Below are 24,056 nucleotides of genomic sequence, written 5' to 3'. Positions count from 1 at the left end.
TCAGTACTGCCCCTCCGACAGTGCGACACTCCCTCAGCACTGCCCCTCCGACAGTGCGACACTCCCTCAGCACTGCCCCTCCGACAGTGCGGCGCTCCCTCAGTACTGCCCCTCCGACAGTGCAGCGCTCCCTCAGTACTGCCCCTCCGACAGTGCGGCGCTCCCTCAGTACTGCACGGGGAGGGCCGGCCTGGATTATGTGCATTTACAAGAGGTGATGTTATTTTTCACACGGACGGTATTAGTGTGTCCGGGACCAGGATGAAGAAATGATTTGAGACAAAGCCCCTCAGACGCAGCTGGAGGCCCCGGAAGCGGAAGCGCGGCGGCGGGTGAAAGGTGGTTGCTAGGCTGAAGATGGCGGCCGGTGTGCGGGGAGTCTGAGACCGAGCCGGGCCCCGGGCCGAGAGACCGAGACCGAGACCGAGACCCGGGCTTTATTTGGGCGAGGAGTGAGCGAGAAGCGGCGCCAAGATGGGGCGGCGATCGACCAGCTCCACCAAGAGCGGCAAATTCATGAACCCGACCGACCAGGCCCGTAAGTGTCGGGGGCCCGGGGGGCAGGGTGTGTTGGGCCGGGGGGCAGGGTGTGTTGGGCAGGGGCTGGGGGTCAGGGGCCGGGGTCCGGGGGGCAGGGTGTGTTGGGCCGGGGGCAGGGTGTGTTGGGCAGGGGCTGGGGGCCGGGGTCAGGGGCTGGGGGCCGGGGGGCAGGGTGTGTTGGGGGCAGGGTGTGTGGGGCCGGGGGCAGGGTGTGTTGGGCCGGGGGCAGGGTGTGTTGGGCAGGGGCTGGGGGCCGGGGTCAGGGGCTGGGGGCCGGGGGGCAGGGTGTGTTGGGGGCAGGATGTGTGGGGCCGGGGGCAGGGTGTGTTGGGCCGGGGGCAGGGTGTGTTGGGCAGGGGCTGGGGGCCGGGGTCAGGGGCTGGGGGCCGGGGGGCAGGGTGTGTTGGGGGCAGGGTGTGTGGGGCCGGGGGCAGGGTGTGTTGGGCCGGGGGCAGGGTGTGTTGGGCAGGGGCTGGGGGCCGGGGGGCAGGGTGTGTTGGGGGCAGGATGTGTGGGGCCGGGGGCAGGGTGTGTTGGGCCGGGGGGCAGGGTGTGTTGGGCAGGGGCTGGGGGCCGGGGTCAGGGGCTGGGGGCCGGGGGGCAGGGTGTGTTGGGGGCAGGATGTGTGGGGCCGGGGGCAGGGTGTGTTGGGCCGGGGGGCAGGGTGTGTTGGGCAGGGGCTGGGGGCCGGGGTCAGGGGCTGGGGGCCGGGGGGCAGGGTGTGTTGGGGGCAGGATGTGTGGGGTCGGGGGCAGGGTGTGTTGGGCCGGGGTGGGGCAGTTTTGATGCCTGGCGCTCACCTCTCACCAACCGGTGGCACCTGCTGCTCTCAAACTGCGGGTTGCGGCTAGTCCCGCTCCCATGGTCACTGACAGAACCTATCTCCAGCCCAGGTACAGCAACTTTCCCATCCTTGTTTACAAATCCCTCCATGACCCTCGCCCCTCCCTATCTGTATCACCTCCTCCAGCCCCACAACCCCCCGAGATATCTCCGCTCCTCTAATTCTGTCCTGAGCATCCCCGATTATAATCGCTCCAACACTGGTGGCCGGGGCTTTACCTGCGTTGCCTCTCTTTCCTTTAAGACGCTCCTTAAAACCCACCTCTTTCACCAAGCTTCTGGTCATCTGCCGTAATTTCTTCTTATGTGGCTCGGTGTCAAATTTATTTTGTCTTAAAATACTCCTGTGTAGCGCCTTGGAATGTTTTACTATGCTAAAGGCGCTATATAAATACAAGTTGTTGTTCTGATGTTAAAACGTATCAGCCGTGGCTCAGTGGGTCGTTCTCTGAGCCTGCAGGTTGTAGGTTCAAGTCCCACTCCAGACACTTGAACGCTAAAATCCAGGCCCGTGCAATACTGAGTAAGTGCCGTCTTTCGGATGAAACGTTAAACCTTCCATCTTAAACGGATATAAAAGATCCCATGGCACTATTCGAAGAAGAGCGCAGGCAACTTGGCCGGTATTTATCCCTCAACCAACATCTGAAACAGATGATCTGGTCATTATAACATTGCTGTTTGTGGGAGCTTGCTGTGTGAAAATTTCCTACATTACAACAGTGATTATACTTCTGACTGTAAAGCACTTTGGGCTGTCCGAGTTCTAATCTAATTTTACTTTTTTATTAAACAGGAAAGGAGGCCAGGAAGCGGGAACTGAAAAAGGTGAGGCAGTTGTGTTTTTTTGGGATCACAGGGTCTAAGTGTTACTGTTTGAGTTAGTGTGTATGAATATTTTTAATGCAAATTTTTGGGTGACTTGTGCGCCAAAAATACTTTGGATATCAAGGTAAGAGAATTGTTACTTGGGTGTAATTTGCATTACACATGGAAATGTGTAGAAGTTACCACACAGAAATAGGCCATTTGGCCCACCAGCCTGTGTCGGCATTTCTCTTCCATGCGAGCAATATAATTTACTCACCCTGTACCCAGATCCCTTCAACCCCTTTTCTTTCATCCACTTATCTGATCTAATCTTGACATTGTTTCTGCCCCAACATCTCACCCTTGCGAAGAACTTTCTCGTACCCGCTGTTCTAAATCTCTTGTGTTTAATCTTGTGCCTTTGCTCCCTTGTCCTTGACCTTTCAACCACATAACGTTCCATTTCTGCTGATGGCTTGCTGGGTAAATGAGCAACCTGGTGGGATTCTGAGCCATCCCCAGCAGGAAGATTCCAGGAGAATCCCATGTCTGTGCTGAGTTAGCTGATTGGAACTGGGGCAGCAGTTGACCTCCATCTCCCTGGACTTGGATGCTTTTGGTGTGAATTTGAATCGGCGATGGATTCCTGGGTAACATTGTGCTCCGTATCTCACAGAACAAGAAGCAGCGTATGATGGTGCGGGCTGCTGTGCTGAAGATGAAGGACCCCAAACAGATAATCAAAGACATGGAGAAACTGGATGAAATGGGTAAAGACCAGGAATTAGAAGAATGTAGGATAAAGCTATCTGATTTTTTTTAAAAGAGTGTTCACGATATTGGCGTAACACCTCTTAAATAAAAAAAAGTTGCCATTATATTTAAAATGTGCTGAAACATCGTTGCTTCCCAGTTGAAGGTGTCATGTTCAAGCTCAGAGGGCGATTGGGTGTTTAGGTTGGATGTCTTGGTGGATAACCCAATATTCCAATCACCACACTACCTGCTAAGCTGTCATGCTGCTCAGTCTGAATTCACTGAACAGTTATTTTCATTTATTTGTTGGCTATAGATTCTCAATTGTTCCAGTTTGCTTATAATGGGAATAATCTGTAGATTTCAAAATTCTGATTAGTAAACATCTGATCCGCTTGACTTTGGTTCATACTAAGGAGGCCACGGGTATGTAATACTGTTGGGCCAGGGACAGAGACTGGGGTCTGGGCACCTTATGTTAAGTATTCTGTGGCAGGTTTTTGATTGTATTGACACCGTCCGGCGCCGTCCCATCCCGCGCCGCGCCCGGTGTCCGTTGCCCCTCCCGCTGTCCGTCGCCGCGTCTGTCCCCCGTCCTGTGAGTGCTCTGTGCTGTCACCATCGTCTGCTCTGCACGCTGCGTTTTTGAGATTTTTTCCATGGTTTTTTGTACAGAGTTCAATCCCGTGCAGCAGCCCCAGCTTAATGAGAAGGTGCTGAAAGACAAGCGGAAAAAGCTACGGGAGACGTTTGAGCGGATCCTGCGTCTATACGAGAAGGAAAATACTGATTTTTATAAGGAGCTACGGAAGCTTGAGACTGAATATGAACAGAAACGATCTCAACTCTGCCAGTTCTTCGATGCTGTCAAGGTGAGGGAGGAGTTGAATAGCCATTGTGTGTCACAGAAATGTTTCTGTGTATAACCTTTTTGTTAAACAAAATATTCCTCCTCCAGGTATTAATTTCTGTGGAAAGCTGTTCCAGAATGGGTGATGTTCCTTAACTGCCTCATTCTGGAGTGGATAGGTGTAATGCTTTACCTGGTGCATTGCCATTCTCGTATTTAACGTCCGATAATGGAAGGTCACTCTGGTTGGCCTAGTGCAAATCTGTGGTGACTTTGGTCTCCCAGTGTCCGTTCGCCTGTGTGGACCGAAACCACAAAACTGCCTCCAATCTGTCACTCAGAGACTAGGGTACCTGGTGTGCCTCACTGGTGCAGTGGGATCTCTCTCTCAGGGTTGAGACACATTGCGGCAGGGAACAGGGAGTTTTAATCTGCAATTAACTATATTGCACCTGACCTGGCAATATAAATGTGACACCGCGGGAAAAATAACTTTTATCTTTATTAAAAAAAAAAATGCTCTCCCTCAAAGTGTACAACTTGTTCATCTGTGTACAATCCCTGTTGTCATTCTCCAAATGAGTTTTTTTAAACCCAATTTTGCAGCTGTAAGTGCACCTCTGATGGGTGTTGCTCATGGAGCAGAGATTATCACGTCATCCGAGCGGGGAAGCATCTGAATGTGTTTGTGGCAAATAGCCCATTGTTGGTGATCAGCTGATTGTCTTACTGGCTGTTTAATTTTCCAGTTCCCACAGTGCACTGGTTCCAAGCCCGCTCTCGCCAGGGAATGTGGTGCTATGGTCTGAATTCACTGCCTTTATCTTTCTCTTTGTTTCACACAAATGATTAATGGAGAAAATGCCTTTTACAAAGCAGACCACTGACTGAAGGGACGTGCTCAATGTATCTCTTGGATCTATATCGGGCGACAGCACTTTCATGTTACTCTGACAGTATTGACCTCCCTTTGAAGCTGCTGCTTAACCACCTTTGCTGCCATCTTCTGTAATAAATGACCTAAAAATACAGATGAGGATTCCAAAAAGGAGTCATGCAGAACTTTGTTGGTGAAAGGAGACGCCCCCATAGTGAGACTGCCTGTTTCAATTGCTGCCAGATGTTGCTTTGAAAGTGCAGGAGTTACACAAAGGAAATTCGGTATGAGTTTCACCTTCGTGCTAGAGGTTGGGAGTGCTGTCCTTATTTTTCGCATTGCCTTTTAATTCGGCGCAGATCTGAACAGACTTGGTGTTTTACAGGAGGAGCTGTACTGAAACCAGTGGGATGAGTGCAGCTCACAGCTTTCATAAGAACAGGAGTAGGCCATACAGCCCCTCAAGCTATTCAATAAGATCATGGCTGATCTGATCATGGACTCAGCTCCACTTCCCTGCCTGCTCCCCATAACCCCTTATCCCCTTATCATTTAAGAAAATGTCTATTTCTGTCTTAAATTTATTCAAGTCCCAGCTTCCACAGCTCTGTGAGGCAGCAAGTTCCACAGATTTACAACCCTCAGAGAAGAAATTTCTCCTCATCTCTGTTTTAAATGGGCGGCCCCTTATTCAAAGATTATGCCCCCTAGTTCTAGTCTCCCCCATCAGTGGAAACATCCTCTCTGCATCCACCTTGTCAAGCCCCCTCATAATCTTAGACGTTTCTATCTGATCACCTCTCATTCTTCTGAACTCCAATGAGCAGAGGCCCAACCTTTCCTCATAAGTCAACCCCCTCATCCTCAGAATCAACCGAGTGAACCTTCTCTGAACTGCCTCCAAAGCAAGTATATCCTTTCGTAAATATGGAAACCAAAACTGCATGCAGTATTCCAGGTGTGGCCTCACCAATACCTTATATAGCTGTAGCAAGACTTCCTTGCTTTTATACACCATCCCCTTTGTAATAAAGGGGATGGAGTATAAAAGCCTTTCTGTCGAATGGCTCTGACAAAAGCAGTTCAGGGCTGTGGAACGCATGAGAGCAAACTCGTGTCGGCACAAAACTAAACATGAAGCGACATAAAATGGGAGCTTTTAAATGATGGTGGGACAAATATGCTGTAATGTGTGTGCTTTTTAATATGCAGTTCTTTCTATGTAAGAAGTGGATGAGTGGGCTTGCTAGTATGTATTTAACATTACATCCCTTGTATTTGGCGGTTTTTAATGCTAGTGTTACATTCCTCTGGTTTCGGGAGAGCCCATCTGAACTGTGTACTCTTTCACCCATACTGTTCTCTGATCAGAGAAAAACACAGTGCGACTGGCAACAATTCACAAGACTCGCCAGAACTGCTCTCTGCTGCCGTCGGGCGTTTATAATTCCAAGTGCAGATGCTGGCAGAGGCTCTGCATGCTTGCCTTCAGCTGCCTTGCAGTACATAACTCCCAAAGACGTGAAGTGCTTTTAGATGAAGAGCTTATTGTAGTTGTATCAAGGATCAAGTTATTGGTGTATGTTCTAAAAATACTATTGGTTCATCTGTGCAGTGTAAGTATGTGCCTGTTCTCCTTGTTTGTACAGAATGCCCAACACGTGGAGGTGGAGAGTATTCCACTGCCAGACATGCCTCACGCACCATCAAACATCATGATTCAGGATATCCCCCTCCCCGGAGCTCAGCCACCATCCATACTGAAAAAAACATCAGCTTATGGGTGAGCAGCAATTCATTTGTACCAAAAGCCCCTTGGACATGTACATGAGCAGCGAATATTTAAAACAGGAGGTGTTGGCTTTTGGGGTAAGCACCGCACAAGATATTTTAGTGATCTTATCCTCTACTGGTAATGTCTACCAGAACTGAAAGGAATTAGCTTGTGGGTGAGTTTCAGTGTCACAGATAAGTGGCAAGTAACATTATCAAGGTTATCGGTTGGATTTTTAGGAAAACATAATGGTGATTGTGAACTTTCACACAGTTAGACCGTAGGTGTATTTTCCAAACTAGATTTTATTAAGCGTACAAGGGAACAGATATAAAATGTTTATATTTTACTAGCTGGTCTCCAGTGACATTACACAAGAGGAATCAAGACAAAACGAGGCAGCATTAAGGGCGAGGAATAATTTAGACCAGACCAGTCCCTATATTAAAGTCATACATTCCAGCTTTATTTTTGTTTCTAACATAAATTCCTTTATCTGCATTTATGATGGAACTGCCGCTGTAAATACATCATACTTTATTTATATCTTCCTGCTTGTGATGGGACTCCAGCTTGTCCATTGGTGGGAGGGTGTAATTATAGCATGACAAATTCACATGGCAGTTTCCAGTATAAATGTAGATATGGGAATTTGTAATGGAAAGTTAATATCACTTCAACAGTGAAAAACGTGACAAGACAGTTAGATTATGGGTTTTATCTTCCGAAATTAGGATTGTGCCTCGATAATATGTATCGTGTTGGGGTGCAGTACTGGGGATTACAGATGTATGCCTGGTGTTGGGGCAATTTGAGGTGATTTAAAAAAAAAACAGAACTTTTGTGCAAAAAAATTCAAAATGGATATTCTTCCTTCCAGGCCACCCTCCAAACCTGTTACACTCATGCCCCCTCCTTCGCATGGGGTTCCTCGATTGCCACCTGGCAAGAAGCCCCCTGGCCCACCTCCGGGGCCACCCCCTCCTCAGGTATTAGCAATTTATGCACGAAGGATGGGCCCCCCTCCAGGCTTACCTCTGAAGGGAAAAGATGAAGACAACGTTTATGATCCTGAAACTGGTAAGGCATCCTTTACAGGTGCTGCTGGCCCTGCTGTGTATTTCCAGTAGTTTGTTATTCTGGTGCTGTGTGTGTTGGTGTAATGCTGTGAATAGACTCCCAAAGTATATGTGGAATACTGTGTGCACTGTCCTGACATTTCTTATGCCATTTAGCAATTCAGGATATGCAAGAGGATGAGGAGGAGGACGACAGTGGGGACGATGATTACCCTGAGGGCATGGAGCAGGATCAAGATGGAGATCGAGACGACCAGGATGAAGACAGTGATGACTCAAAAGATAAAGACAGTGATGATGACGACGATGATTTTCGGCATCGAGATGAAGATGATGACGGTTCAAGGCTAGATGATGATAAACCAGGTATGTTGTAGTTTGTTTGGGTTGTTGCCTGATGTAACAGTCACACAGTCACCCTTCCATCTGTTTTTTTTCTTTAAATTTCTTATTAGTTAAGGTGGTGCCCGACAGTTCGTCTCCCCCGCCCCTTCCAATGCATGGTCAGTTTGTGGGAGTGATGGAGTTGGACCATGATCCAGCCCTCCGCATAACCCGCATTGGTCTCCCATGTACTGCAGCACCACACTGTCTGCCAACCATGTTTTCAATCTGTAGATGGATGTATGTCCAATATTGTACTTTCTAGTTGGTGCTTCTATGAACCTGAGTTAAAGCAATTTCTATTTGATGCAGAGCCTGCATGCGTCGCTTTGCAGATGGCACAAATGTGTAGGCAGTCATTCTAACTAGGTTGCTAAAGCCCAAATGTAAATTCATTTAAAAACCATACGAAAGACAACTGAGATTGACGGTTTATGGCAAGACAGCTGTGCCTTTCTCTGTAGGTTGCTAGTTACCAGAACACGGATACATGTTGACTCTGTGTATTGCCTTTCCGCAGGGCGTATTGTGCGGTTTGCAGACGTGCAGGACAAACAAAGGAAGAAAAAGAAAAACCTGAAGGAGCTGACTCCTCTGCAGGCCATGATGCTTCGGATGGCGGGTGAGTAACGGGATTAACCACCTCCAGAGCAGAGAGCTGTGATCCCGAGGGAGGGAGGGAGCGAGTGATGTGTGAGTGGTACTGACCCAGGGGACAAGGCATTTCACATTAGGAGACAGTAGATAGTGCAGACAAGGGGCCTAGTCCTCCAGTAACTTAGCAAGTCACTGTACGGCTGGTTCTTTGACCTGCTAAGCCATGCAGCCCTGAAAGGTCCCAAGTTTGATCCACAGTGTATGCTGAGTTAGCTGATCTAAGGTGAAGCATTTCATAAGAGAGGCCTGTAGGACAATGCTGATCTGGAAAGCAGTGATGAAGCATTAGCAAGTAAAATATTATATTAAAAGTAGGTATAGAATACATAGAGAAAGGCTGTTTGCTCTGGCACGTGGGTCAAGAACCAGAGGTCATGGAAAAAGTTCCAGAGGGGAGATGAGAACATTTTTCACTCTATTGGTGGGATCGGAAACGCTCGACCTGAAAAGGTGTTGGAAACTGATTCTATAAATGATTTTAATGGGGAGTGAGACAGGTACTGGAGGATGAGGAACTCTCAGGGTTACGGACAAGAAGCAGGGATGTGGGACTCAGCACGACTGATCATTCAAAGAACCAGCACTGGCACGACAGGCTGAATGGTCGCCCTCTGTGCTGTGTGTTTTTCTGATTCTGAAAATAAAAGTCCACAATGATTACAATGGGAGCTAATAAATGACACTACAAATGGCTCCGCTCCCCAGATTACAGCAAGGAAAAATCAGCTGCTGCTCAGTAACTCCTGTTGGAGATTGCCTACGTGTGGATGCTGGTTAAGGCAACACGTACACTGCCCTCCTCCCCACAGTTCACATGGAGAATGGTCGCCTGTGCCCGATGCCAAAGGATTGCTGGCAGCAGTGTAACTATCGCAGCAAATAAATTATGTTCAGAAGAAAATTGGGTGGGAGATGGGAGGGAATCAGAGATTTCAAATAGTCCTCGGATAGCTGGGGATTTAGATATGGTGCTGACATCGGGAGCCATGGGCACCAAATTCCACAGAGGTTATGTAAGATTGGCAGGAGACCAGCAGAACCCCCAATAAATTGTTAAAGAAGCCATGTACCATGTTCCCCTCGAGTTCCACTGGCCTCTTGCCGTAGTTATGACAGGAGACTGGAATTTCAGGACAATGGTATTTACACATGTGGTAAAGCAGCTAGCAATGAATACCAGGATAGCAACTGGGACACACCTCGTCAGCAATATTCAACCTGGGGTTAACATTTCCCGTCATACTTATTAAATATAATACTTACCCTTGTGTAGACTGGCATGTAGAGTTTTAGTTTGTCCCTCCTGAGTTGCTCTGGTGATGAATGACATGGCTCTATTGACTTTAAGGGGAATCAGTTGTTTGACCCAGTTTAGGGCTAATGTGGAGCCTCTTGACTCTCAGGGAAGTGGAGTTGAGGCCAAGATCAGATCAGCCATGATCTTATTGAATGGCGGAGCAGGCTCGAGGGGCCGAATGGCCGACTCCTCCTATTTCTTATGTTATGCTAGCCAATCCATTAGGACTTATTTTCTTCAGTGTTTATGTCGAGCTCTATGTGTGAAGAATGCTGAAATTAAGTTAATACCGTATCTGCCTCCTAATAGGTCAAGATTTCCCTGATGATGAAGAGGAGGAGGAAGAGGAAGCCAATGCCGAGGGAGGTGCAAATGAGGAAAAGATGGATACAGAAGATCAGAATCGAGAAAAGAGACACCGGGAGGAATCGCGGCCAGAGGGACCGCAGGTCCCACCACCAACTCAGATGCCCCCCAGGCCACCAATGCAGGTCCCACCAATGCCCGGGCCTCCCCCACTTGGACCTCCTCCTGCTCCTCCACTGAGACCCCCGGGACCACCGTCTGGTCTGCCACCAGGGCCACCTCCAGGTAAAAAAAACCGAACTCGAGTGGTAATCCTCCAACTCTAATTGGTGTGACTATTGGGATAATACCATTTATGAAGCAAACTGTGTACACTTGAAGGGAGTCCTGTTGCCACAAGCCTATTTAAAATAACATTAACCAGGAAATGCGATTAGCTTGTACCTTGTTGGAGATCTTGCTTGGAGTTGTTGAACCTGATTCTGGTGGAACTGAATGAATGCAGTTTAAAAACCCACATGGTTGAGATGGGGAGGGAGTGGGGGCTCGGCTGTCACATCAGAGTTTCCTCTTTGAGCATCGCAGTAATGAGTCTTTCATGGCAATTAGCGATGCAGTCCGTGCAGTAAATGAATAGTTCTTTAACCAGTGGTTGTGCCATGGATAGTATCTTGTCAGAGCACAGTCTCGCTACCGATGGTGGGGGTGAAATCAGTTGTGGAGGAGGACTGGGCCTTTGATGCAGCCTGTGTGCCCAGGCCAGTCTGCAGAGCGCAGGGGCTTGATTGGCTGAAGGAAAACTGTTCTTGTTGCTTCCACCAAGGACTGAGAAAGGAAGGGAAAAAGGTTTGACTTGTGTCTTTCAGAAAAGGAAGTTAGAATCAATGGAATACAGAATTAGAGGCCAAGGAAAAATCAACCCCAAATAATGAAATGGAGAGTTGATGGCAAGATAAGGCAAGCAGAGTATTTAGAATGTTTTTAAGTTGCATTTGTGGGGTGTTCCTCTGGGGCCAAGGCATATTATTGGGGCAGTGTAGAGGGAGCTGTACTCTGCATCTAACTACCGTACATGATGTAAGAGTGCTCGATCCTGTCATTGGGGGCCTGAAACACAGTCTCCTGTTCTCAGTAACAACTGATCAGCTCTCATAGGTTTATACAACAATCTCCCGTCCTTAATAAATATTTGATTTTGATCTGCGATAGATCGATCACTTGATTCACAGGCTGTGCCACAAACTTGGAAATGCAATTTATAATTGGTATTCTAATTTTGTCTGCTGTGAAACGTCCTAGAAATGTGAGAATCGTGTATTGGAATATTTAGAATAGCAGTGTAGGGCAATTCTGGGACCTTAACATTCGTGATTAGTTTGACAATTAAAAAAACACAAAGAAAACAGGACTAAAATATCCGGTAGCACTGTGTGGATTCAGCACTCTGGTTGGTGATGTGCAGTCTGATTATAATAGTGTGCTGTTCATTACAGGTGCTCCCCCATTCATACGACCACCCGGGTTACCTGGCATCAGAGGGCCGATTCCACGACTGCTTCCTCCTGGACCACCACCTGGGCGACCTCCAGGCCCTCCACCAGGACCCCCGCCAGGCCTTCCTCCAGGCCCACCACCTCGGGGACCTCCTCCCAGATTGCCACCACCTGCACCCCCAGGTAAGATAGAATGGTTACAGTGATATCTGTTATATATATGCTTATAAACAGTGGTCACAACACATTGGAATGGTATTGCGCCTGTAGGTGGGGCTGTGAGCATAACCTGTGTGACCCATTTAAACACAATGGCACTCCCCCTAACGTTACGTGACCGTATGCTGTATTCTTCAACCCTCCTTCAGTAGTCCAGTAGGGACAGGTTTTTTTCCTCCTTCATTTATCAAACAATCAAATGACCGCGGAAATTCTCCAATTAGCTTGAACCTTGTTGAACTGACGAGAAAGGACACTTGTGGCTGTGTCCAAAGACAATTTTTACAGCAGACCAGAAAGGACCAATGAGCAGAGCTTTCAGCCATGAGCATGCATTCAAATAGACACATTTCTGAGGAGCTGGAACTGTAAATACATCAATGACATTGTGAATTAGGATGTTTATAAAAGCATGCCCCTAAACTGTAAAACGGCGCTAACTGGAAGTGTAGTTGCATTTAACATTAGGACCCTTCCCCCCCCCCCCAACAGAATGTGTGTTCAGCGCTGCCCCCTAATTAAGCAGTTAGTACACAACCTGTTGTTTATTAAAGATATCAGATTTTTGTTCAGAATCAGTATTTTTCTTTAGCTGAAACTCTGCAACCATTTTTGGGGAGAAATTTGTATTGAATATTATTTTGCAAAATGCATGGAAACAAAAAGTATTTTATTCAGGTAATACATTGGGAACTAGTGATGTCTTAAGCATTATTTAATTGAATTTTTTTGGAAGCCATAATAACCCACCTGCCTCATGGTCAGCCATGGAACCTGACTGAAATCTCTGATTGTACAAATGCTGCAATTTATCTACATTGGAAACAACACCCCGACTCTGATGAACATGTGTTACAATAAACAGAACTTGCCATTTGAAGTGTTAAGTGATCTGTGGGCGCAAACTGTTCAGTCAATCAAATAAAAGGAAGGGTTTTGCACATAAAAGGTGATACAATTTGTACATTTTTAATGTAATTTGTTTTTAGTTCATAATTGTATCTGGCTTTAAATTTCTTGAATGTATCTTGTACATAGTTTGCTTATATAAATTATATTCATTAAAAAAGGAGAAAGATTCTGATACATTTGATTTGTATATGTTTAACTAACTTACTGGAATTCTTTGAGGATATAACGAGCATGGTGGATAGAGGTGTACCGATGGATGTGGTGTATTTAGATTCCCAAAAGGCATTCGATAAGGTGCCACACAAAAGGTTACTGCAGAAGATAAAGGTACGCGGAGTCAGAGGAAATGTATTAGCATGGATAGAGAATTGGCTGGCGAACAGAAAGCAGAGAGTCGGGATAAATGGGTCCTTTTCGGGTTGGAAATCGGTGGTTAGTGGTGTGCCACAGGGATCGGTGCTGGGACCACAACTGTTTACAATATACATAGATGACCTGGAAGAGGGGACAGAGTGTAGTGCAACAAAATTTGCAGATGACACTAAGATTAGTGGGAAAGCGGGTTGTGTAGAGGACTCAGAGAGGCTGCAAGGAGATTTGGATAGGTTAAGCGAATGGGCTAAGGTTTGGCAGATGGAATACAATGTCGGAAAGTGTGAGGTCATCCACCTTGGGGGGAAAAAAAACAGTAAAAGGGAATATTATTTGAATGGGGAGAAATTACAACATGCTGTGGTGCAGAGGGACCTGGGGGTCCTTGTGCATGAATCCCAAAAGGTTAGTTTGCAGGTGTAGCAGGTAATCAGGAAGGTGAATGGAATGTTGGCCTTCATTGCGAAAGGGATGGAGTACAAAAGCAGGGAGGTCCTGCTGCAACTGTATAAGGTATTGGTAAGGCCGCACCTGGAGTACTGCGTGCAGTTTTGGTCACCTTACTTAAGGAAGGATATACTAGCTTTGGAGGGGTACAGAGACGATTCACGAGGCTGATTCAAGAAATGAGGGGGTTACCTTATGATGATAGATTGAGTAGACTGGGTCTTTACTCCTTGGAGTTCAGAAGGATGAGGGGTGATCTTATAGAAACATTTAAAATCATGAAAGGGATAGACAAGATAGAGGCAGAGAGGTTGTTTCCACTGGTAGGGGGCACAGCCTCAAAATACGGGGGAGCCAATTTAAAACCGAGTTGAGAAGGAATTTCTTCTCCCAGAGGGTTGTGAATCTGTGGAATTCTCTGCCCAAGGAAGCAGTTGAGGCTAGCTCATTGAATGTATTCAAATCACAGATAGATAGATTTTTAACCAATAAGGGAATTAAGGGTTACGGGGAGCGGGCGGGTAAGTGGAGCTGAGTCCACGGCCAGATCAGCCATGATCTTGTTGAATGGCGGAGCAGGCTCGAGGGGCTAGATGGCCTACTCCTGTTCCTAATTCTTATGTTCTTATGTCCTTATGTATAGCATGGCAGAAGTTGCCTGAAGGAAAGTGCTTGTGCAATGATTTTCTGAAACTATATACTCCAAGCTAACCATTTTGTTCTCCCCCTAGGTATCCCACCTCCTCGGCCAGGTATGATCCGCCCACCAATGGCCCCTCCACTGGGGCCTGCACCACCAGGATTGTTCCCCCCAGCCCCTGTGCCCAACCCTGGTGTCCTCAGTGCTCCGCCAAGTCTCATCCAGCGTCCGAAAATGGACGAGAATGTGACCACCATCGAGAAGAAAGCCATTGCCACTATCAGCGCAAAGCCACAAATCACCAACCCCAAGGCAGAGATCACCCGCTTTGTGCCCACCGCCCTGCGTGTCAAGCGCGAAAACAAGAACCAGGCACCAGTGAAGAAGGGAGAGGAAGAGATTGTTGCCCCGATGAAGCCAATACCAAAAGCCACACCTGCTGTCTCTATCCAAACAAAGGACGATATCTATGAGTCTTTCATGAAAGAAATGGAAGGACTTTTATAACTAACCCAGACTTTTGCCCTCCCCTTGTCCTAGACTACCAAACGCTCGGTGGTTTTTTGAGATTTTTGTGTGTATTCATTCCTAAGTTTGCTTTGTATTTTTTTTAAACATTAGTGAAATCTGAATGCTTGTGCACTGACTGGACAAACATTGGACATGTGATAAAGCTCAGCTCCATAACCTGTTATGGTTGAAGTTGTGTAGCTGAGAACAGACCCTCACGCGTGAGTTTGCAAACACTGTGGCTGAAGATCAGACTTGTTGACTACTTATGGGGTAATAAATGGGGTTCAAGTAAAACGTTGTATGTCAACGTGTATATAGAGACACACATTTGTTTTGGTAGTTGGTTAGATTATGTATGGTTACCACAACCTGGTTAAAAAGATGACTGTTCCAAGACTGAGACATGCCCGGGATGTTTTTAAAAGGTGTAACCACTACACAACTTTTACAGCACATGGCAAACATCACTTGCACTTGTGCATAATTTAAACTCCAGGTTCACGCGTCGTCAAAGTCTTTCTGCCCCTAAATTGACACTAAATTGTCTAACAGTCAGACAAACAGGATAGCGGATATGGATAATGGAGTAATATTATACTGGGGCATAGTGGGTTGTAATCTGAGGTTGGGGCAGAATAAAGAGAGCTTTTGCTCTGTATCTAACCACAGTCTACCTTCTCCAGGAATGCCTGTTGTTGACACTGGGTGGCTGAAATGGAAAGTGTTCTATTTCCCAGGACTAACATCTCTCAACTTGATGAGCACAAAGTTCAGATTGGTTAAAAAATAATTTATAAAAAGGTTAGGAACAAAGCAGATAATGCTGGTCATGCAGTTGTAGTCTTGTGTCTCTTCAGTGCAGTATGTTCGATCAGTTCATTGGCTTTACGAGTCGGTATAATCATTGGGCTTGTACTGGCAGCATGATTAGATGGAGGGGGCATTCTCCTTCTGTTGACCCCTACTTAGTTCAACTTCTGAAACCATGCTCGAGTTGTATCAGTGGTATCGCTACCAGGTCTTTACCAGTAGTACGTGGTGAGATGCAGAGGTCCTTTTTGAAATGAATTCTTGCTCTTCCTATTTTTCATGTTTTACAATAACCATTCGATGGCACTGTCTCAGTACTGGTGAATACTCGGGGGATAAATTGGACCGACTTGGTACAAGTTGGCACTAGTCTATCGCTCTGCATTACAATTCTCTTTAAGATTGTCTTGCCGATTGGTAAGAGTAATTTGATACTTCACCTTTTACAAGTACGCAATGTGAAAGTAAAAATCTTATGCTGAATTTTATTTAGCTTTTCTGTGGAAAAGCAAGAAATTTTAATGGAAATGAAGATAACTTTAAAACAATGACCCAAACCTATTTTTCATTCTAACAGTGGTGTATTTGATTGTGGCAATTAATTTGGAGCTGAATTGAATTCTATATACAAACCTGCTTTTCATGCATGTTTTTACATCCTGCATTGTACACGGTGAAAACATGGAACTTAAAAGAAAAATATTGGAAGGGAAAAGTATAGGAATGGCTTTATGCTGGTGTCCTTAGCAACATTTAGTATATCGATACATTATAGGAAAATCACGTAAGCCAATGGCCATTAATGAGCCATACCATTCTTGTGTGCCACTGCAAATTCATTGCCTCCAAATTCTGCTGTTACTAGTACCACCAGTGTTGTAAATCTCAAAATTCTCTTTCCAGACACAACCTAGTTCAAGTGGACATTGTATGAATATTTCATACATTTTCCATTTACACAATTACGGAAACTGGTGACGACACGCATTCAATTAATATTCCATGCACCTGAACATTGAGGCACTGCAAATTGGTCATTGTAGTGAATTATTGTACTGTTTGATTTCTCTGGGTTTGTTTAAATGTTATACAGGATGAAGTAAACAGATTTGGTCCAATGATGGTATCCATTGCTTTTATTTATACCTGAGATAATCTCGAGTTTGTTTGCCCACAAGTGAAACACCCAACATCTTTCCCTGTGGTCTCAGTAAATTCATAATACATCCAGCTGTTCTCATGTTTTAACCCCATCCCAACAATCTGCTTTGAATAACTAGAATATTCTTGGTTAATAATGCAAGTCATGATATTTACATACTTGCATTTATAATACATTTACAACATTAAAAAGATGTGCAGCAAGAGTACAGTAAAATAGAATGCCACAATAAAGAATTGCTTTCATATAGTGCCTTTCATGATCTCCGGATATCCCAAAGGACTTTACAACCAATGAATTAATTTTGAAGTAGAGTCACTGCTGTAATGTAGGAAATGCAGCAGCCAATTTATGCACAGGAAGGCCCCACGAACAGCAATGAGATGATGATGTTGGTTGAGAGATAAATATTGGGCAGGATACCAGGAAAACTCCCCTGCTCTTTGATAATAGTGTTGTGAGAGGGAAGTTCGCATGTCAGACAGCATGCCAAATAGTTTGCATGCCAGACACGAGGCTCCCTAAGCAATTGCTCTATGCGGAGCTCCTTCCCGGCAAACGAGCCAAAGGTGGGCAGCGGAAACGTTACAAGGACACCCTCAAAGCCTCCCTGGTAAAGTGCAACATCACCACTGACACCTGGGAGTCCTTGGCCGAAGACCGCCCGAGGTGGAGAAAGTGCATCCGGGAGGACGTTGAGCCCTTCGAATCTCAATGCTGCGAGCATGAAGAGGTCAGGCGCAGGCAGCGGAAGGAGTATGCGGCAAATCAGTCCCATTCCCCTGACGAATGTCTGTCCCACCTGTGACGGTCTGTGGCTCGCATTGGACTCTTCAGCCACCAAAGGACTCACTTTAGGAGTGGAAGCAAGTCTTCCTCGATTCTGAGGGACTGCCTAGGATGATATGAGAGGGAAGAGGAGGTCTTGGTTTAACGTCTCATCTGAGAGGGCACCTTGAACCCACAACCTTCTAACTCAGGCGCGTGTGCTACCACTGAGCTACACTTGACAGAATATAAGAGCACGAGAAAAACATGAAGATTTTATTGTACTTCCAACATTTGTGAAATACTGCTGAATGAAGGGATCATTAGGAGTATACCCTGATTATCAACAACATAGCACTTTTAACATAAAACGTCCCAAGGGATTTCAAAGGAGTGTTAACAAACAAAATTTGAGATAGTAGGACAGATGACCTGAAGCTTGATCAAAGAGGTAGGTTTTAAGAAGTGTCTTAAAGGAGGAAAGCCAAACAGATTTAGGGAGGGAATGCCAGAGCTTAGGCTGTAGCTAGTTGAAGGCATGACCTCCACTGGTGGAGTGATCAAAATTGGGGATGCGCAAGAGGCCAGAATTGGAGGAGTGCAGCGATCTTGAAGGGTTGTGGGGCTGGAGGAAGTCAGAGATAGGGAGGGGTGAGGCCGTGGAGCGATTTGGAAACAAAGATATCAAAAACAAGAGGGACCTTTCAATCCAGTCAATCTCTAGCAATGTTGGTCCGTTATAACTACAGAGCCTGATTGTCCATTGAGTTTTCTAGCATTACCTGACCGATCTGATAATTTTGACATTACTTTAAAATCCAACTTTCACACATTCAAAACCAATAAATTTCAACAACAAAGAAACAAGTCAGACAGTTGCAAGGTTCAGGTCCCATAAAGTGCACACATCTAAACATTTATGGCTTGTTTTTCAGATGCCTGACCTCTTTATTTCCAGCATTTGCAGTTTTTCCCCATTATATTTTATAGTTGGATGGTAACAGGAAGATATTTTAAACATTTAGCTGGGATATTCCCAATAGCTGAAGATGGACAGGTCCCAATGAGCCACTGCCCTTGCCTTGGAACTCAGGGTGTGTGCTGTCCCTTTAAATCCAGGCCGGCGCGGGGCAGGCTGGGTCACCATGGTAACCGAGGCGCCGCCATGGTGAAGTTCGGTGAGGTGAGCAGGGGCTAAGCCGCTCCGCGTTTTCCGCCTTTTCAGCGGGACAGTCCCTTCCTCCGGGAACTAAAGCGACGCCTGCAGCAAATCAACAACTCCAGCCATGTATCCCACTTCGGTTTATCGAGTTTAATCAAATCCGCGGCTTATTTATGACCATCACCCACCGGGCCGCCGACCGCGGTCCCGCCCTCCGCGCCGCTCTATTGGTCGGTGGAGCTGTCCATCAGGCTGGCCCCTGCCCTCCGAGCCGCTCTATTGGTCGCTCGAGCTGTCCATCAGGCTGGCTCCCGCCCTTCGCGCCGCTCTATTGGTCATGTGGAGCTGTCCATCAGGCTGGATCCCGCCCTCCGAGCCGCTCCATTGGTCGCTTGCTGTGATTGACGCGGCACACCGTGTGCTGATTGGTGATTCGGACTGGACGCTTTATTCAGTTTAAAGCGTGGCTCAAATTTAATGTCCTTGCTTCAGAAATATCAACGTTGGGCCCTCTGTCCATCCTCACCGCCCCGCTCGTGGAGCCACGGCCTCAGGCCGGGGGCCGGTTCCTGCCGCCCTTCACCACCTGCTCCAATTCTGCCCTCTTGACCATCCCTGATTATAATCGCTCCACCATCGGTGGCCGTGCCTTCTGTTGCCTGGGCCCCAAGCTCTGGAACTCCCTCCCTAAACCTCTCCACCTCTCTATCCTCCTTCAAGACGCTCCTTAAAACCGACCTCTTTGACCAAGCTTCTGGTCACCGGCCCTAATTTCTTGCGTGGCTCAGTATCAAATTTTTGTCTTATAACACTGCTGTGAAGCGCCTTGGGGCGTTTCACTACATTAAAGGTGCTATAGGAATACAAGTTGTTCTTGCACCAGATGACCATTGTTGGTGTGGGCCCAGACAGCAGGGCATTCCCCACAGGGGGAGCCTGACTCATAGACCCCAGCCCCTGACCCATGGACCCTGCCCCCTGACCCATGGACCCCTGACCCAGCCCAACACATGCACACCAACCCCCGACCCATGGACCCCAGCCCCTGCCCCCTCACCCTGCCCGACCCGTGCACACCAACTGCAGACCCATGGACCCCTGACCCATGGACCACAGCCCCCTGACCCATAGACCCCTGACCCATGGGACCCTGACCCATGGACTCCGGCCCCTGACCCATGGCCCACGGACCCCTGACCCATGGACTCCAGCCCCTGACCCATGGCCGCCTGACCCACGGACCCCTGACCCATAGACCCCTGACCCATGGACTCCAGCCCCTGACCCATGGACCCCTGACCCACAGACCACTGACTCATGGACCCCAGCCCCTGACCCATGGACCCCTGAACTCCAGCCCCTGACCCATGGACCCCTGACCCATGGACCCCAGCCCCCTGACCCACGACCCCTGACTCATGGACCCCTGACCCATGGACCCCTGACCCATGGACCCCAGCCCTCTGACCCATGGACCCCTGACCCACGGACCCCTGACTCATGGACCCCAGCCCCTGATCCATGGACCCCTGACCCATGGACCCCTGACCCATGGATCCCAGCCCCCTGACCCATAGACCCCGACCCATGGACCCCTGACACATGGACCCCTGACCCATGGATCCCAGCCCCCTAACCCATGGACCCCTGACCCATAGACCCCTGACCCATAGGCCCCAGCCCCCTGACCCATGGACCCCAGACTCCTGACCCATAGACCCCAGCCTCTAGCCCCAGACCACGACCTCTGACCCATGGTCCACTGACCCTGAACCGCAGCCCCATGGACCCCAACCTCCCGATCCTAACCACCGACCCATGAACCCCAGACCATGACCTCTGACCCATGGACCCTAGCCTCCAACCCCAAACCATAACCCCCAGAGCCCTGACCCCAGCCTCCTCACCCCCGACTCAGAACCCAGACCCTGACCAGGACCTCAGACATATAGGGAGAGCACGATCCTGACCCCAGACCACAATCCCCAGACCCTGACCCCAGCCCCAGCTCCAACTTTTCAGGAAGGGTTTTACACAGGAAACAGGAGTGGAAACCTTTCCTGAGTTTCCCCTTACCTAGCCCATAGGTGAATTGCAATCCCTCCAACACTACCCCAGTAAAGGTCCAATCTGTCTGTGTCTATCTACATCTTATTATGTGCGAACATAAGAGAATAAAGAAAGTAATCTCCCAATGTGTTTATTTCATTAACACATTAATTTATCAGTTTTAGTATTCGAATATTGTTAAATCTGGAACTATAACTCAGTGGTTGCTTCTGCAAAATGATATTTTGGTATTGGGAAGAAAATTAATAGTTTTTAAATATCCATTGTTTTACTCTGCTGCAAAAGACAGAAAATAATACTTGAATTTTATACCACCTGATCATATCTCCAAGCTCTTTGCATATAATGCAACTCCTGGTATGAAAGGCACTTCGCCAGGTTTGACCAGTGACGCACACAGTGCTGTTATCAAGATTTATAGTTGTTCCTTCCATGAAGTTTTCAAGCTAAACAAAACTGACTAAAAAAAATGTTTGGCTAGAAGTTGATGAAGTTGCATTGGGGTTTGCTCTGGTGACCATGTCTGGGCCTTTCAGTGGTTCCAGTGAAGCTGTCCCAGTAACTGAGCCAGTATGAATAATTCACATGACAATGGCAATGGCAAAGCCTCAGTTTCTTTCCAGCGGCGCTGCCCATATCAACATACCTTCAAAGGAGTTTGAAGGCTGACACTGCCTGGCACAATGGTTTAGGCACTGACCTTTCACCTCTGTAAACTTTGGCCCTAATCCAACCTATAGTGATGGCATGAATGATCCAAGCCTTTGACACTTATTCATTTTCTTCCCTAATAGCAACTGTCAAGTGCGCTACAATCCCACCGAAAGCAAGGTGAGTCCTTGTGTACAATTGTAATTAAAATTCGCTTGATTTAATTTTTTAAATGTTAGAGCAGTAAAAGCATAATTTTCATCAACTGTTAGAATTGGTTCTCCGTTTTTAACTCAGTGTTAGCTTATTCAGATAAAAACAAGCTCAGGAATTTTCTCAGAGGTTCCTCTTGAATGGCTGCCGTAACTGCGGCGGAATATTGGCGGAAAGCCGGGATACACCGTGGAAACGGTGAAATGTTGAGCAACACGTTCCAGGTTGTGGGTGCTGGACCTGTCCTTTCACTACCGCTCACAGTCTTTTCAGCAAATACTGTCTTTACACACTGTGCAGAAAACAATTGTAACAAGCCAGCAACTTTATAAAGAAACCCACCAGTGTCTTATCATGGTGTCTTTAAAAGGAGGCAGTACTGCTGCTTTTGGTTGGTGATTGCCCTGCTGTCCATCGCCACAGGCCCCCTTCAGAGAACAGGACATTTTGTGGTGTTAGCGCCTCCAGAGCTCCCAGCACTGTCACAGCATTATTGTTTAACAGGAAAGGTGCGTTCTCAATTGTTGAGCAGAAATGCCATTCCCTACCACACAATGATTCCATAGTACTGTGCAACATACAGCAGCCAAGTCCGATACTTGGTGAATTACTAATAGCCATAGGTGCGCTCACATGCCAGCCAGCCACCTAACCTCTGGCGCTCCTAATTTGTCCCATTCCCGCACCATCTCGCAGCCTATTCCTTCACTAAATGTCAAGATGAATATTTTAATGTGATTCCCTTCACGGAATTTTTTTGTGCACAAAGATAAACATCTTTGCATTGGGATAATGACTTACTGCATCACCCGGGACATCCAAGTGCACTTCACATACAAGCGATTGCTGTAAAGTAGGCAAAAGCAGCAACAAGATGAATGGTCATGGTGTTGGTTGGGTCTATTTTAATTCGACCAAAATGATTGACCCTGGTAACCCACTGGGACAGAGTGCCCTCAAAACTTGAGCAGTGAGGCACTCTTGAAAATAGCCCAATTAAATTTAAAGATTCACAAAATAAAACAAAATCACCATCTCATTCTCATAATCAGTGATGCAGTTAATGCCCTGCGGAGCTCACCAGTCATGGGCGGATGTTGGTTGAAGGAAGAATGTAGGCCAGAAGAACTCCCTGCTCTTCAATCAGGAGATCTTTTAACATCCACCTGAAAAAAATCTCTCAATTGAAGGCTGGCACCTTCCACAATTCACTGATATCTCAGTACCGTGCTGAAGTGTCAGCCTGATAGTGCTCCAGTTTGACAGTGAGTCTTGAGGATATAACGAGCATGGTGGATAGAGGTGTACCGATGGATGTGGTGTATTTAGATTTCCAAAAGGCATTCGATAAGATGCCACACAAAAGGTTACTGCAGAAGATAAAGGTACGTGGAGTCAGAGGAAATGTATTAGCATGGATCGAGAATTGGCTGGCTAACAGAAAGCAGAGAGTCGGGATAAATGGGTCCTTTTCGGGTTGGAAATCGGTGGTTAGTGGTGTGCCACAGGGATCGGTGCTGAGACCACAACTGTTTACAATATACATAGATGACCTGGAAGAGGGGACAGAGTGTAGTGTAACAAAATTTGCAGATGACACAAAGATTAGTGGGAAAGCGGGTTGTGTAGAGGACACAGAGAGGCTGCAAAGAGATTTAGATAGGTTAAGCGAATGGGCTAAGGTTTGGCAGATGGAATACAATGTCGGAAAATGTGAGGTCATCCACCTTGGAAAAAAAAACAGTAAAAGGGAATATTATTCGAATGGGGAGAAATTACAACATGCTGTGGTGCAGAGGGACCTGGGGGTCCTTGTGAATGAATCCCAAAAAGTTAGTTTGCAGGTAATCAGGAAGGTGAATGGAATGTTGGCTTTCATTGCGAGAGGAATGGAGTACAAAAGCAGGGAGGTCCTGCTGCAACTGTATAGGGTATTGGTGAGGCCGCACCTGGAGTATTGCGTGCAGTTTTGGTCACCTTACTTAAGGAAGGACATACTAGCTTTGGAGGGGGTGCAGAGACGATTCACTTGGCTGATTCTGGAGATGAGGGGGGTTACCTTATGATGATAGATTGAGTAGACTGGGTCTTTACTCGTTGGAGTTCAGAAGGATGAGGGGTGATCTTATAGAAACATTTAAAATATTGAAAGGGATAGACAAGATAGAGGCAGAGAGGTTGTTTCCACTGGTCGGGGAGACTAGAACTAGGGGCACAGTCTCAAAATACGGGGGAGCCAATTTAAAACTGAGTTGAGAAGGAATTTCTTCTCCCAGAGGGTTGTGAATCTGTGGAATTCTCTGCCCAAGGAAGCAGTTGAGGCTAGCTCATTGAATGTATTCAAATCACAGATAGATAGATTTTTAACCAATAAGGGAATTAAGGGTTATGGGGAGCGGGCGGGTAAGTGGAGCTGAGTCCACGGCCAGATCAGCCATGATCTTGTTGAAT

At 47.0% G+C, this 24,056-nt stretch overlaps 2 protein-coding genes across 5 annotated transcripts in view; both read left to right on the top strand.

Annotated features, from left to right (window-relative positions):
- Positions 1-201: 201 nt before the first annotated feature.
- wbp11 (WW domain binding protein 11) lies at positions 202-16,697 on the top strand. Its single transcript, XM_070861923.1, has 11 exons — positions 202-538; positions 2,180-2,211; positions 2,870-2,963; positions 3,625-3,821; positions 6,326-6,459; positions 7,331-7,530; positions 7,686-7,895; positions 8,434-8,535; positions 10,177-10,458; positions 11,667-11,849; positions 14,348-16,697. Exons 1-11 carry the CDS (start codon positions 475-477, stop codon positions 14,761-14,763), a joined length of 1,914 nt encoding a protein of 637 aa, XP_070718024.1. The 5' UTR covers positions 202-474; the 3' UTR covers positions 14,764-16,697.
- A 1,964-nt stretch (positions 16,698-18,661) lies between these two features.
- cfap184 (cilia and flagella associated protein 184) overlaps positions 18,662-24,056 on the top strand; it is a 50,458-nt gene continuing 45,063 nt past the window's right edge. For 2 of the 4 annotated variants that reach the window (XM_070861922.1, XM_070861919.1), the window contains exons 1-2: positions 20,794-20,854; positions 21,536-21,572. In XM_070861922.1, the coding sequence (XP_070718023.1) occupies positions 20,828-20,854; positions 21,536-21,572 (64 nt within the window). In that variant the 5' untranslated portion in view covers positions 20,794-20,827. Of the gene's footprint in view, positions 18,693-20,793; positions 20,855-21,072; positions 21,099-21,535; positions 21,573-24,056 lie in introns of those variants that run through there. The other 2 variants (XM_070861920.1, XM_070861921.1) reach the window with 2 other exon arrangements.

Source organism: Pristiophorus japonicus, chromosome 19 (genome assembly GCF_044704955.1).
Source record: "Pristiophorus japonicus isolate sPriJap1 chromosome 19, sPriJap1.hap1, whole genome shotgun sequence".
Lineage (NCBI taxonomy): Eukaryota > Metazoa > Chordata > Chondrichthyes > Pristiophoridae > Pristiophorus > Pristiophorus japonicus.
Note: the sequence above shows the minus strand (reverse complement) of the source record. Positions and strands in the feature narration are given on the sequence as shown.

What these genes read in the sequence shown, in the direction of transcription:
- wbp11 (XM_070861923.1), top strand. Translation starts at nt 475, where the DNA reads ATGGGGCGGCGATCGACCAGCTCCACCAAGAGCGGCAAATTCATGAAC. An exon ending in GAACCCGACCGACCAGGCCC is followed by an intron (nt 539 to 2,179) that starts GTAAGTGTCGGG and finishes TTTATTAAACAG; the next exon opens with GAAAGGAGGCCAGGAAGCGG. An exon ending in GGAGAAACTGGATGAAATGG is followed by an intron (nt 2,964 to 3,624) that starts GTAAAGACCAGG and finishes TTTTTTGTACAG; the next exon opens with AGTTCAATCCCGTGCAGCAG.